Source organism: Larimichthys crocea, chromosome XII (genome assembly GCF_000972845.2).
Source record: "Larimichthys crocea isolate SSNF chromosome XII, L_crocea_2.0, whole genome shotgun sequence".
Taxonomy (NCBI): Eukaryota; Metazoa; Chordata; class Actinopteri; family Sciaenidae; genus Larimichthys; species Larimichthys crocea.
This window is the reverse complement of record NC_040022.1, coordinates 23691550-23703605: the sequence shown is the minus strand read 5'-3', so window position 1 is coordinate 23703605 and position 12056 is coordinate 23691550. Positions and strand designations below refer to the sequence as shown.

At 39.6% G+C, this 12056-nt stretch overlaps 1 protein-coding gene across 1 annotated transcript in view; it reads left to right on the top strand.

Moving 5' to 3' along the window:
* adcy9 (adenylate cyclase 9) overlaps positions 1-11836 on the top strand; it is a 30739-nt gene extending 18903 nt beyond the window's left edge. Inside the window, exons 2-10 of the mRNA XM_019258043.2 lie at positions 1125-1297; positions 2756-2866; positions 3220-3476; positions 3626-3728; positions 4488-4696; positions 5945-6104; positions 6350-6492; positions 6652-6675; positions 6959-11836. Coding sequence (XP_019113588.2) covers positions 1125-1297; positions 2756-2866; positions 3220-3476; positions 3626-3728; positions 4488-4696; positions 5945-6104; positions 6350-6492; positions 6652-6675; positions 6959-8315 — 2537 coding nt within the window. The 3' untranslated portion in view covers positions 8316-11836. The remainder of the gene's footprint in view (positions 1-1124; positions 1298-2755; positions 2867-3219; positions 3477-3625; positions 3729-4487; positions 4697-5944; positions 6105-6349; positions 6493-6651; positions 6676-6958) is intronic.
* Positions 11837-12056: the final 220 nt, after the last annotated feature.

Here is a 12056-nt window from a genome sequence, read left to right as displayed (position 1 = left end):
GTTACTGTGGTTGTAGCTTTACACAAAATAGTGCACAGGAGTGAACAGGAGTTCAGTCACAAACATTTGATCTCCTTGGTCTTAGTGGGGTAACAATATTTTAGGGTGCCAAGCTCCTAAGTGTGTGTTGACTGTCTATCTTGTTGTCTATCTAAGTGACAAAGTTGGCAACAAACACCCAAACATTGATGATTAAATTTTGGTCTATGGTTGTAGAAAAGAAGGGAGAAATCTTGCTGAGAGTGTAAAATATGCATGTTGCAGGTGTGTTGTGAAGCGAGTAAAACATCCTGTGTTTAAACAATTAAAAGCACTTACCTTACTACCCACACTGCTATGTCTTGTGATTGTTTTGGACAAACTGGTCCATTCAGAAGGCTGAAGATTGCACAAACACGCACACTTGTGTACCTTGTAGGAGTGATGGAAATGATAACATGTTGATAGAAGTGGGAGGACGCAGGTGTTCAAATATTTGGCCCTGGCCTGTAAAACTGTTACTGTCTCATGGTGACGGAGGACTTCACATGCATGAAATCCATGCACGTGCACCTGTAGGATTAATATATATATCTTATTTCAGAGAAAATAGATTAATTTCAGAGCTTTTATATAGAAATAAATGCTTCCTTGGGCTATGGAGGAAATGCAGATAAATAGACGTGATGAAGAGTGTGCAAAAAAAAAATGACAGTGGTCAAAATGGATCTGAGGACCATGAGAGAAGTGTTGACCATTTACCTTATTGTGTTTAGCACTTGCTCTCTGGCTCATCTGTCTGATCATATATATAAGAGAAAAAAAAAATCCTACACAAACGCATCACACATCACATTTATGTATAGTATATGTTGAAAACAAGAATGACTCATGCATGACCTTGGCTTATTTAAGTGGTAGATATTGATATTCACTGTTTCTCTCTCCTTTTGAATCAAGTTTCATGCCAGAAACTACTAATATAATTCACTAAGGGAATCCATCCTGCCAGGTACTGAGCCTCAGCTGGATCCTAAAACAACCAGCAGTACCTTTATCCACACAGGGATGACTAAATCCGACTCAGGCCTATTCTAGTTTCATTTGCTAGTGATATTTCCCTCTGTCTGTTTCTGTCTCTCCAGGCCTGAAGACCTACTTGATCTCTGGCAGGAAGGTGGAACCTCACTCTCACTGTAGCTGCTCTCAGTTGGGGTTGGCTGGGCATGAGAATTCAGATCCTCGGTGCACTACTTCCAGGGTGCACACACCTGATGGTGCACCGTCAGCCTGCACCATTCCTTCTGATAGCGTTAAGGTGAGCGCAAACTATGTATCTATCACAAAGAAAATCATATGAAACATGAGCCGTGCTGCGGAGGGAGTATATTTTGGGATCATTTTTCATTGCACATCTATTTTGCCTGAGGAAGAACACTGAGCTGCATGCTCTGCTACAGCCTCTTTGATGGTCATCTTTTTCCTCTCCAAGTACTATGTGGGTGTATTAGATCCTTTAATACAGATTTGTCTTTTTTAAATTTAAAGAGCTTCCTTTTGTCTTAAGTGGAAGAAGTGGAGAAGAAAAAAAGTGTCTCAATTTTTCCATCTGCTTCATGTAAAAACATGATTTTAACCTTGGGCACCCTGCGTAGTTGAAGCAACTGTTGATTTCCCTCTTCACTGGGTGTGCCTCCCATACCTGCATCCACTTGTTTAGCACCCCAGTCCTCATTAAATAATTTATTTTAATAAGAATCTGAGACCCAAAACAGTGAGATCATATTAATTAGGCAATGAGAATCGCTGTTCACAGTCTACATAATGACCAACCCATCATCATGTTCTGCTCAGTAACCCAGAAAGCATGTCCATCTACTCTGTCCTCCTTAGCTCTGCCTTCAGGGGAATTTTTTCATTTGCTTCCAAACTGTAGCACCATATCATGGATTCACCAAGCACATTATTTCCTTAGAATTTCCCCTTAAAGCCCTGCACCACTGTGTTCTTTATTCACCCCAATTAATCCTCCATTCTCTGTACACGTGCACCCCATGATCCCAACGCAGATCTTTCAGCTCTCCACCAGGCTCGTCAGAGAGGGGAAGAGTACTTGGAAAGAGGAGAAGATGATGGGAGGCAGGAGAATCAGTGGGGGTCTTTGGTATAGTAACTATGAAGGCGAGAAGCCCTCCTCAGGTCTCTGTATTTAGAGTTTTCTATCTTCTGCGACGCTCTCATACAAATACAGATATGGGTCACACAAGCCAAAAGACTTAATGATATTTGAATGTGTGATAGGATTTATAGTGTGGTGTGGTAATAAATGTTTGCATGTTTAATGTAGCATATAGGTACACAGTGTGTGTTTTCATTACTGTAGCTATAGGGTGTGTGTAGACCTCCTCTGCATCTCCCTTTCCACTTCATTCTGAGTGACTGCTGCCACTCTTGTTAACATTGTCCTCATTTAGATAAATAATATTAATCCAGTAAAATGTGTAAGATACTTGCAAGACTCTCAGGATTCTTAGTTTGTGCTTAAGTGACAAGTTTTGTGTTTTTGCTGCCACACCGTTGCAGGTGTTTTACATTGACCCTTGACCCTCAATTTGTCGTCCCCCAAGGCTCTTGATCTCGATCACTGCTTTCTTTTCATGTTTGTTTTTCTCTCCTCGTGTGCTTTTCTTAGTCTCTGTCGCTCAATTTATTAATTCTCTTTCTTCTTTCCTGCCTCCATATGCTGCATCTCCCTCCAACCTCTACCTCCCTGCAGTCTCCCTGTCTATCCTGCAGTGTGGTCCTGATGCCAGGGGAGGATCAGGTTCTGGAAGAAGGAGCTGTGCCCAGTGGCTGCCATGACGACCACAAGACTAACAGCAGCAAGGTTAGTCTGTTTTTGTTACCTGAACCAAAGAAATGTGACCTAAATTGTTTATCTAAACCTTTGACTTTTTAAGTTCGAACGAGAGCGTGACTATTGCTGTCCAGTGTATTTTATGTAGCTATTTTTCCATTTAGTATTGGGGCATTGTGAATCAACTCTGCTCACATTTTCTTAGGACCAGCAGTAAAAAGAAGGTCTCAAAAGTAGTTCAATGAAATAGAACTCCATGAGTCCCAGATAAAGTGTGCCACAGACGCATGCATTTAAATTGGTGCTTTATATTTATACCTTTTTCCAAAGCGAATATCCATTATTTTTAAATTCAGGTCTTGTCTCCCATCTCTCCACCTTAGGACTTGTCAAATCTGAAATGTTCCCCAGCGGTTTCTGCAGGGCGCAGCCCCAAGGCTCTGAACGGCCTGCTCAGTCCTCAGCTGGAAGCTTTGAACAACAGCCAGACATCTCTGTGTGAGATGCTGCAGGAGAAGGAGAAGAAGACGTGGAGTGGAGGAACCATGGGCATGGATCACTCAGCGCTCATCCCTCTTCGCTCCAAGAACTTCAGAGAAAGAAGTGATGCTCACTTTGTGGATGTTATCAAAGAAGACAGGTTAGAATGGATAAAGACAAACACATTTATAACACCTATTTAAACATAATGTGCATTTAAAATGCAGTGCATTTGAAGTTAGTTCATTGTAACATATAAAATCCCAATTGAACCTAATTTCTCCTGGCTTTCTTCTGTGCCTCTGACAGTCTTATGAAGGACTACTTCTACAGACCTCCCATAAACAAGCTGAGCCTCACCTTTCTAGAGAAAAGCCTGGAGTCTGCTTACCGGATAAGCTACCAGGAGGAGGTGTGTGTGCGCTGAGTGTACATGCATATGTGTGTTTATTTCCAACTTTATCTGCGAATGCTATGAGCTTAACATAGTTGTCTCAGGTCTGTCTTTGATCTAACATTTAAGAGTTTTACAACTGCCAGAAAAAAAACTACATCTCATCACATCTCATCCCTGCTGTCTCCACCTGTGAGCATAAAAATCTACCTGTGTTTGTGCATGTCATTCTACCAACTTGTATTTGTGTGTTGTTTGTCTCTGTCTTATCTGGGAAGCATGTTTGCACTGTGTTATGACCAGACTGGTCAAGACTGCGGCAAAGAGAAATCACTGCAGGACCTTAGAAGTAGTTTTGTATTAGGTTGTGATGCCCTCTGCTGGTGTAACCTCAGAAGTGCATTTTCACTCTCATGGCTGCAACTGTTAAGTACTACCTTGTTGAGTTAAGTAGTTATAGACGTGATAATTGGAATAATTTTCATTCAATTATTGATTATTGATGTTGTTTGCTTAATAATTAATTTATTTTACTCATCCTGATTGGTTATAGACTCTTTTTGATTATGTATTTGTGCAGTGACTTATTGGTTAATTTAAAAGACATTTTTATGAGTAGATTTTTTTAACGCCTTACTCTTAAGTAACTAACTTAGGATTACTTGTACGTTTATTAATATATATCTCTGTGTATGTATATATTTTTTATTGTTTATTTATACCTCCTATGCTTTTGTCAATTTTTTCCCTCCCTCCTTCTCTCTCGTTTCCTCTCAGGTGGAAACCCAAGCAGTGGTGCAGACTTTTGCCAGTCCAAAATTCAGTTCTTTTCTGGACATGCTGCTGTGCTGTTTGGTGTTTTTGGCTCTCTCACTGGCCTGTTTCCTTCGACCGCTTGTCACTCAGCAGAGTCTGTCCACACCAGCGCTCATTCTGACAGCTGTAGCCACCCTGTTGGAGGCTCTGGCTCTGCTGTTTGCTATACGGTGAGATACTGAATACAGAGTTGAACCCCCCCACATGTTTATATTTTATTCTTACATCCTATTTTAGTATTTTTAATTTAGAATGATCATTGTATTTACAGGTCCAGTGTGCTTAGTTACAGAATATGTCAGAAATGAGAGTATAATACGCATAACTATGTTTTCATTAGTGTATAATCATCTGAAAAAGAATCATCATGTTTTTGTCCAACATGTTGAAACACTATGTTTCTACAGTAGCCCAGGATAAAGACACTAAATACTGGTTCTAGTTAGAGTTATTCACATTCTTGTGTTTTTCACTACCAACATACAACTTGTCAGTATTAACACTTTAGCTATGACAAACTGCACTGTGATTTACTATGGCACACCAAAATGTCTGTCTTTAATCAAGAAGAGAATGGATGTTTAGAGTAGAATCGTCTGAACAACAGAGGTGGACAATTAATTATTATGTTCTTTTGGCAAGTTGAATGTCCTGTCTCATCTGGAAGGATGAGGTGTCTCCAGGAAGACAAGCTCAAGGCACACAACTCTCTTGCATACTGAGTTGTTCTCAAGGTGGACATGGAGCGCAATTCAGTATGTGAGATTGCTCAGCTTTGCAGTGTATATAGTTAAAGTTTACTGGCAGTGTTTCTCTCCAACCTTCAAACAGCCCCCTTAGTGAGAACAAACTGTCCAGTGTCCTCCAATTCAGGTTTTAGAAACTGAAAGGATGCATGTGTGCTAACTAGATTATCTCTACCTAAAAATGATCAGACAACTACAATTTATTATTTAGAAAAACAAACAACCATTCACGCTACAATAACCATCCAACAATTCACACCTATGGGCTATATGGGGTCACCAATTAACAATAAACCTACATGCCAAAGACAGAAGCAATTGGAAAATAGTTTTTGTGTTTATGTGTGAAGAAATTACATTTCTTTGATAAGACTATTAATTTACATGACAGTCACAATGGCATGTGATTTCTTGGTGTTCGGTGTGATTAGCTCTAAGTATATTTAAAAGATATTCAGACAGTTGGAAAGCAGGACAAGGATGGACAAGAGGAGACACAGGAGAGACAATGTTGGCACAGATACTTATTTGAGAAATTCAAGCAGGGATTATTAGATAAACGGTACTTGAAGCAAAAAGATGCTGATTATTTTAAGTGACAAATATGTGTCACTCAAAATTGAGTTGACTATATATATATATGTAACAGAGCTTACTGTCTTTCCCCTCCAGTATGGCTTTCTACCTGGACAGTGTGCTGAATTGCACTCGGGTGCTGATGAGAGCGTTTTCAGGCTGGATAGCACGTCACTTTATAGGAGCAATCCTGGTGTCCCTGCCAACTGTAGCCGTCTTCTCCCATATGACCTGTGATATGCATCTCTCCATCCAGGTGGATGTTTCATATTTATTCTGTGCTTAGAAATAGATCACATGGATGCTGAAAACTAGTATCGTTATTTGATTGCTGTCATCTGTAGGGCTGCCATGCTTGTAGAATTTCAATCTCTGACTTCATTATATTCAGCATTTGTCTTTTACTTGTGCAGTATGTTCATTTATCTTACAGTCAGTGTAACTTATTTGAATTTTACGGGCTCTTTTGACTAATGACTCTGTGACCCATTTTTTCCCCAGTTCACCATGTTCATCTGCTGTGCTGTCATCATAGCTATCATTCAGTACTGTAACTTCTGCCAACTCAGCTACTGGATGCGTTCTACTCTAGCGACTTTGGTGGGACTAGCACTGCTTGCCTTGCTTTTCAGCTCCCCCTGCAGGTATGACATAATGAAAGGAAATCAAAGATTTGATAAATGTGATATGATTCAATGGTGTGTTCAATAATATATAGATGTGTAGAGGTAATGTGATATGTCCTGGACGTCTAGATGCACTTGATGCATTAATTGCTGTCAATTGTGTTTCATCTCTTCCAGTGTTGCTAAGAGTCTGTTTTTTTGGTAAGTGCAAAGATTATTGTTAGCATTAGTGTCATAGTTTGTATCTGTTCATCAACCAATCAGTTTACTTGTTTTTGGTAAACAGTTGCTAGTGATCACTCTTGTGTGTTGTCTGCATGATGCAAAGTTGAAATTTTGGTCAGGTGCAAACAAATTATACTAAAAGCTTCTGTAGTTGTGGTAGGTACTTAAAGCTATAGAAGCTCCAAATTCATTTTGAGAATCAAAATATTTATTCTACCCTCCTGTTATACTTTTATTCCTTTCTGTCTCTCTCCTGAAGGTCGGATAGCCAGAACAATAACAGTAGCAGCAACAGCTCCATCGTCATGTCTGACAGCCCAGCAGACCCACAGCCCCACCCACAGGATCTGCTGGGCCCTGAGGCTTGTGTGGCCTTTTTCCTGCTCCTCCTCCTGGTCTGGTTTCTTAACCGTGAATTTGAGGTCAGTCATCGTCTGCATTACCATGGAAACGTGGAGGCTGACCAACACCGCATCAAGATCCAGAACATGAGAGACCAGGCCGACTGGCTGCTCCGCAACATCATTCCCATCCATGTGGCAGAGCAGCTGAAGGTCACCCAGAGCTACTCCAAGAACCACGACAATGTGGGTGTAATATTTGCCAGTATTGTTAACTTCAGTGAGTTTTATGAGGAAAGCTACGAGGGAGGTAAGGAGTGCTATCGGGTCCTCAACGAGCTAATTGGAGACTTCGATGAGCTATTACGAAAGCCTGCCTTCTCAAACATTGAAAAAATCAAGACCATTGGTGCGACATACATGGCAGCAGCAGGACTCAATGCGCAGCAGTGTGCAGATGCAGCACATCCTCATGCACACCTCCGCGCTCTTTTTGAATTTGCCCTGGAAATGATGCACGTGGTAGACGACTTCAACAAGAACATGCTGGGCTTTGGCTTTAAGCTACGCATTGGATTCAATCATGGGCCTCTAACAGCGGGGGTGATTGGCACCACTAAGCTTCTCTACGATATCTGGGGTGACACAGTCAACATCGCCAGTCGCATGGATACTACAGGTGTGGAGTGTCGTGTCCAGGTCAGCGAAGAGAGCTATTGTGTGCTCAGTAGTATGGATTACGAGTTTGATTATCGTGGCACAGTTAATGTCAAAGGCAAAGGTCAGATGAAGACCTTCCTTTACCCTAAGAGCAGTGACAGTGGCCCTGTTCCTCAGTACCAACTCTCGGTCTCACCAGAGATCCGGGCACAGGTGGATGGTAGCATTGGGCGCTCGCCCACTGATGAAATTGCAAGCATGGTGCCCACAACCAGCATAAATGCAAGCAGTACCACTTCTACGGTACCCAGTGCCAGCGTTGGTTCTTCTACTACCACAGGGCTTGGCCATGAGAGAGAGGGGGACAGCCATGAAAAACATGCATCTACAGAGACCTCTCATGCTAGGCAATCCACGCCTCACAGTGGCATGACATCTATACCTGTCACCAACCGAGAAGGACCTACTCCATCTGCAAATAACAAACAGCTCGTCATCTCATCCTCAGTCCAGCAAAATACTCACCAGAATTCCACAAGTTCCCAGAAAGACCTCAAGAAGGCCAAATGTGAGGATGATTATGACAGTAATGTTGGAGAGTTAACCAGACTTTAAGAATTTGTTACAGTGGCACTGATATCATAAACCTCTACCCTTTAAGCTCTTGTTCCTGCCGATTTGTAGAATCGCTGTATGTTTGATCTTACCCCAGATAGAATCAGGGAGAAAGACCCACAGGCCTCTTTTTTGCATCAGCCAAGCGGCAGGTTGTCTTTTGGTTTATTTTTGGCTGATATTATCAGTGGAGGGTCCTGACAGGACCACAAAGTGGGACACACAGAGACAAAGGCAGGGACACAGAGAAAATGGGAAGATGTGATGGTTGACTCTGAACTTTTCTTGCCTGCTATAGATCCCATCATCTCCCATTAACTTACTTGATATCTGTACACCTTTAATGTTAATTATTTCTTTCATATGTCTTTTAAGTGCCTTTAGAATAGAATAATGTGTAGACTAAGCTTTTTTGAGTAAGGGAAGAATAACAAAGGGAAAACTGTACATAAGCAAACTTTTTTGGAAAATGCTTTGCTTTTGTTACAATTTTAATTTCTGAACTATGTTTTGCTATGATATTTTGCCTTTTATCAAAGAAGAGCTCAGCGAGCTGACCTTATATACAGAAAGTGCTACAACATCAGGAGAATCATGTGTCAAGTGAAGGGAAATATGTTACTCCAAGATAATAAAATAGGATAAAGGGATAGTAAAATCTGCACTACAATGCAGCAGAGCCTGTTTCAATGTTCTTCATGAAACTCCTCATGGAAGGCGCAACAGAAAACTAATCAGTACAGGTGAAGGGCAGACAAGGCCGAGCTGCATGTTGTATGACTGTATTTGCATGCGTACCGTGGTGTGTGCGTGCGTGTGTGTGTGTGTGTGTAATAATAAGAACATGCAGGGTTTAATAAGGGGAGGTGCCAATGAGTTACTCGAGTGACTTGATTAAACTGCAGGATGACAAACAGTTTAGGAACGCAGCTGAAAAAAATAAAAGTCTTGGTTGCTGATGTGGCAGATTTTTCTCTGGCCTTGGTTAAGATATTTGTATTGCCTCAGTACTGAGGCATGATGGTCCCAGCTACACTTAATCATGCATGCTTGCAACAACAGCAACGTAGATGACGATAACTATAAGTAGTCTTTGTGTCCTCTCCCAAAAACCAGGCTCGTATGGGAACTCCAGCTGTGATTAGTGTTGATGAGTATTTCATTGGATCCTACAAGGCACTGCTGTACCTGTAGAGTGTTTTTAGCCGTGACTGTAGATCGATTAGAGAAAACAGCTGCTTAGGTTTGCTGTGGATTACACTGTGTGTTAGCTGATAGTGCTTTTAAGATGTGGATAATCAAAGTGGAATGTCACAAATCAAAACTAAATGTGTTTTTATTGTATTTATTGATAAACAAAACTTGAAATGTTCATGTGAAGCTCCCTTCTCTAATCTCTGTGATTTGAAAGACATTACTGGATGGAAACAGCTGGACACATTAGCTGCTTCATACTTTCAACGGCATGAAACTTAATGTAAAAGCACTGTAAATGCAAAGGCAGTGAACCAAATGTATTTCATATTAATCCCTATAGGATATATGTTTGTTTTTTTCCAATATATTTTTTGGCCTTTTTCAGCTTTATTTGACAGAAACAGCTTGAAGAGTGACAGGAATGTGGGGAAAGAGAGACGGGGAATAACATGCGGGAAAGAGCCACAGGTCGGATTTGAACCCTGGGAAGACTGAGCCTTGGGCGGTCGCTCTACCAACTCAGCTAAACGTGCCCTCCCAATAGGTGTTTTTTCTTTTCTTTTTTTACTTCATTGAGTTCATATTATTATGTCAGATTATTAAGGAAATCAAATTAATTAAACTGTAAATCTTTCTTGCTGTTACTTTTTCTCTATGTGTTTCTTAGTCAAGAGGATTGTGTGCTCAAAGGCAAAAACATTTTACCATGATATCCACTTCAGTGTTTATTTTAAATATCCTACACATTAACCTCATATTTTTTTTAATTACCAATACATAGTTAGTACTTTCAAGTAAACCAAACCAAACAAGACAAATATTGCAGAAAAGCAAAGAACCAGTTTGCCTTCTTAAATCATCAAACAATTTATTTCAACTGCCACATCAAACATTACCCTAATATTTAATATGTTTGCTTTTTCTGTGTGTAAAACTAGGGTAGCTTGTGCCTTTTATCTCTGAACTTGATTTTCCTCTTTTTTTTTTTTTTTTTTTTACTGTCTGCTTTAACTTGCTTTAATTTCTTAAGACATGGAATATTTTTCAAAAGCTGATGAGAGGATGTTTACTCTTGTGCATAAATCACATTTCATTTTGGTGACATTTTCTAGTTAGTAAGTTATGAAATTTGAACAGTGCCTTTTCTTAGTAGATACAGTTAAATGTAAACATACCAATTAGCATTAATTGGCCTTATTGCAGTTTTTGGAATCATTTTTTGTTTGCCTTTTCATTGTGTTCTGTATTTGCAAATGCAATAATAAGATCCAAATTGGTTTGAAATTGTAATTACCTGCTTTACGCTTATGAGCACACAACCCTTGCCCAGAGCTGAATTTGTGTTTGTTATACTACAATAAAGGGATGCTTAGAATAGTTATTGTTGTTGTTATTATTATCCAAAATTAAGTGCTTAATAGAGGCCATGATACTTGAGTGTCAGGTATAGCATATAAGCTACATTTCCCCCCTCCCCTTTGGTAATTCTGATAAGCTCTTTTGAATAATGTGTTTTTTATGAACATTTTTTCTTCATTAGTATTGTGGGACAAACAGGAGCACTGAGATAGAGAGAGTGTCAACTTACATTTGTTTCACTGCAAACATGAGCTCAAATGCTGATTTGGTTTGATTTGTCGAGATATAAGTGACATTCTGAATCAGCAGAATGGCACACTGAGAATTTTTTGATGCCAAAGAGTGTCATTGCCATCTGTGTGTGTTATATCTTCTATCTCCTCCTTTGCAGCTTGTGTTGTGCATGTTCAACAGTTCATTTATATATTCACTGTTAAAACACAATTGCACAAGGCACTCACTTCTGATGTACAGTATGCCTTTATATTGTAAAGTATCTGAGCATTTTCTATTATTTATATAAGCGCATGTACTAGAGTATTAGACTGGGTAATTTGGAATAATACTCATGTGTTCTGTTCGCCTGCATGTTTGTAAAAAATGTATGAGTGTTTGTAAAACTGTTTGGTTGTGTTTGAAGGGATGCTCTAATCTTAGCAGGAATGTGACCAGGACTTTTGTCAAATTTATCATCTCAAAAAAAAAAAAAAAAAAAAAAAAAAAAAAAAAAAATCGACATGCTGGCACAGTAAGGCTTCATTTAATTTAGATTTATTTTTTCTTTCTTTAAGTTAAACTAGCCAAATAAAAAGGGCGAGACATTTGTAGATGTCTGTGGGTTGGCAGTATTTCTGCTACAGCCACGTTTTCATGAATTGTTACTTTCTTTGGAAATGTTTTGTATATAGCACGCTAATAGGTATGCAAATGAAGGTTAACATTGAATAAAGTCAGTTGCTGGGAAATGTTGTCCAGTTGAATTTATAGCCTGAACACTACATCTGGTTCTGTATTTATCAGTGGTGAATTGTAACAGGTTCTAAAGTGTTCTGTTTTAATAGCCAACAACTCTGAGGTATTTGTACTTTAATTGTAAGAGTATTTCTGTTTTATGCTGTTTTATACTGTATGTATTAGTACTACTATATTACTCCATTACCATACAATGTTACTTTTGCAAGGTTT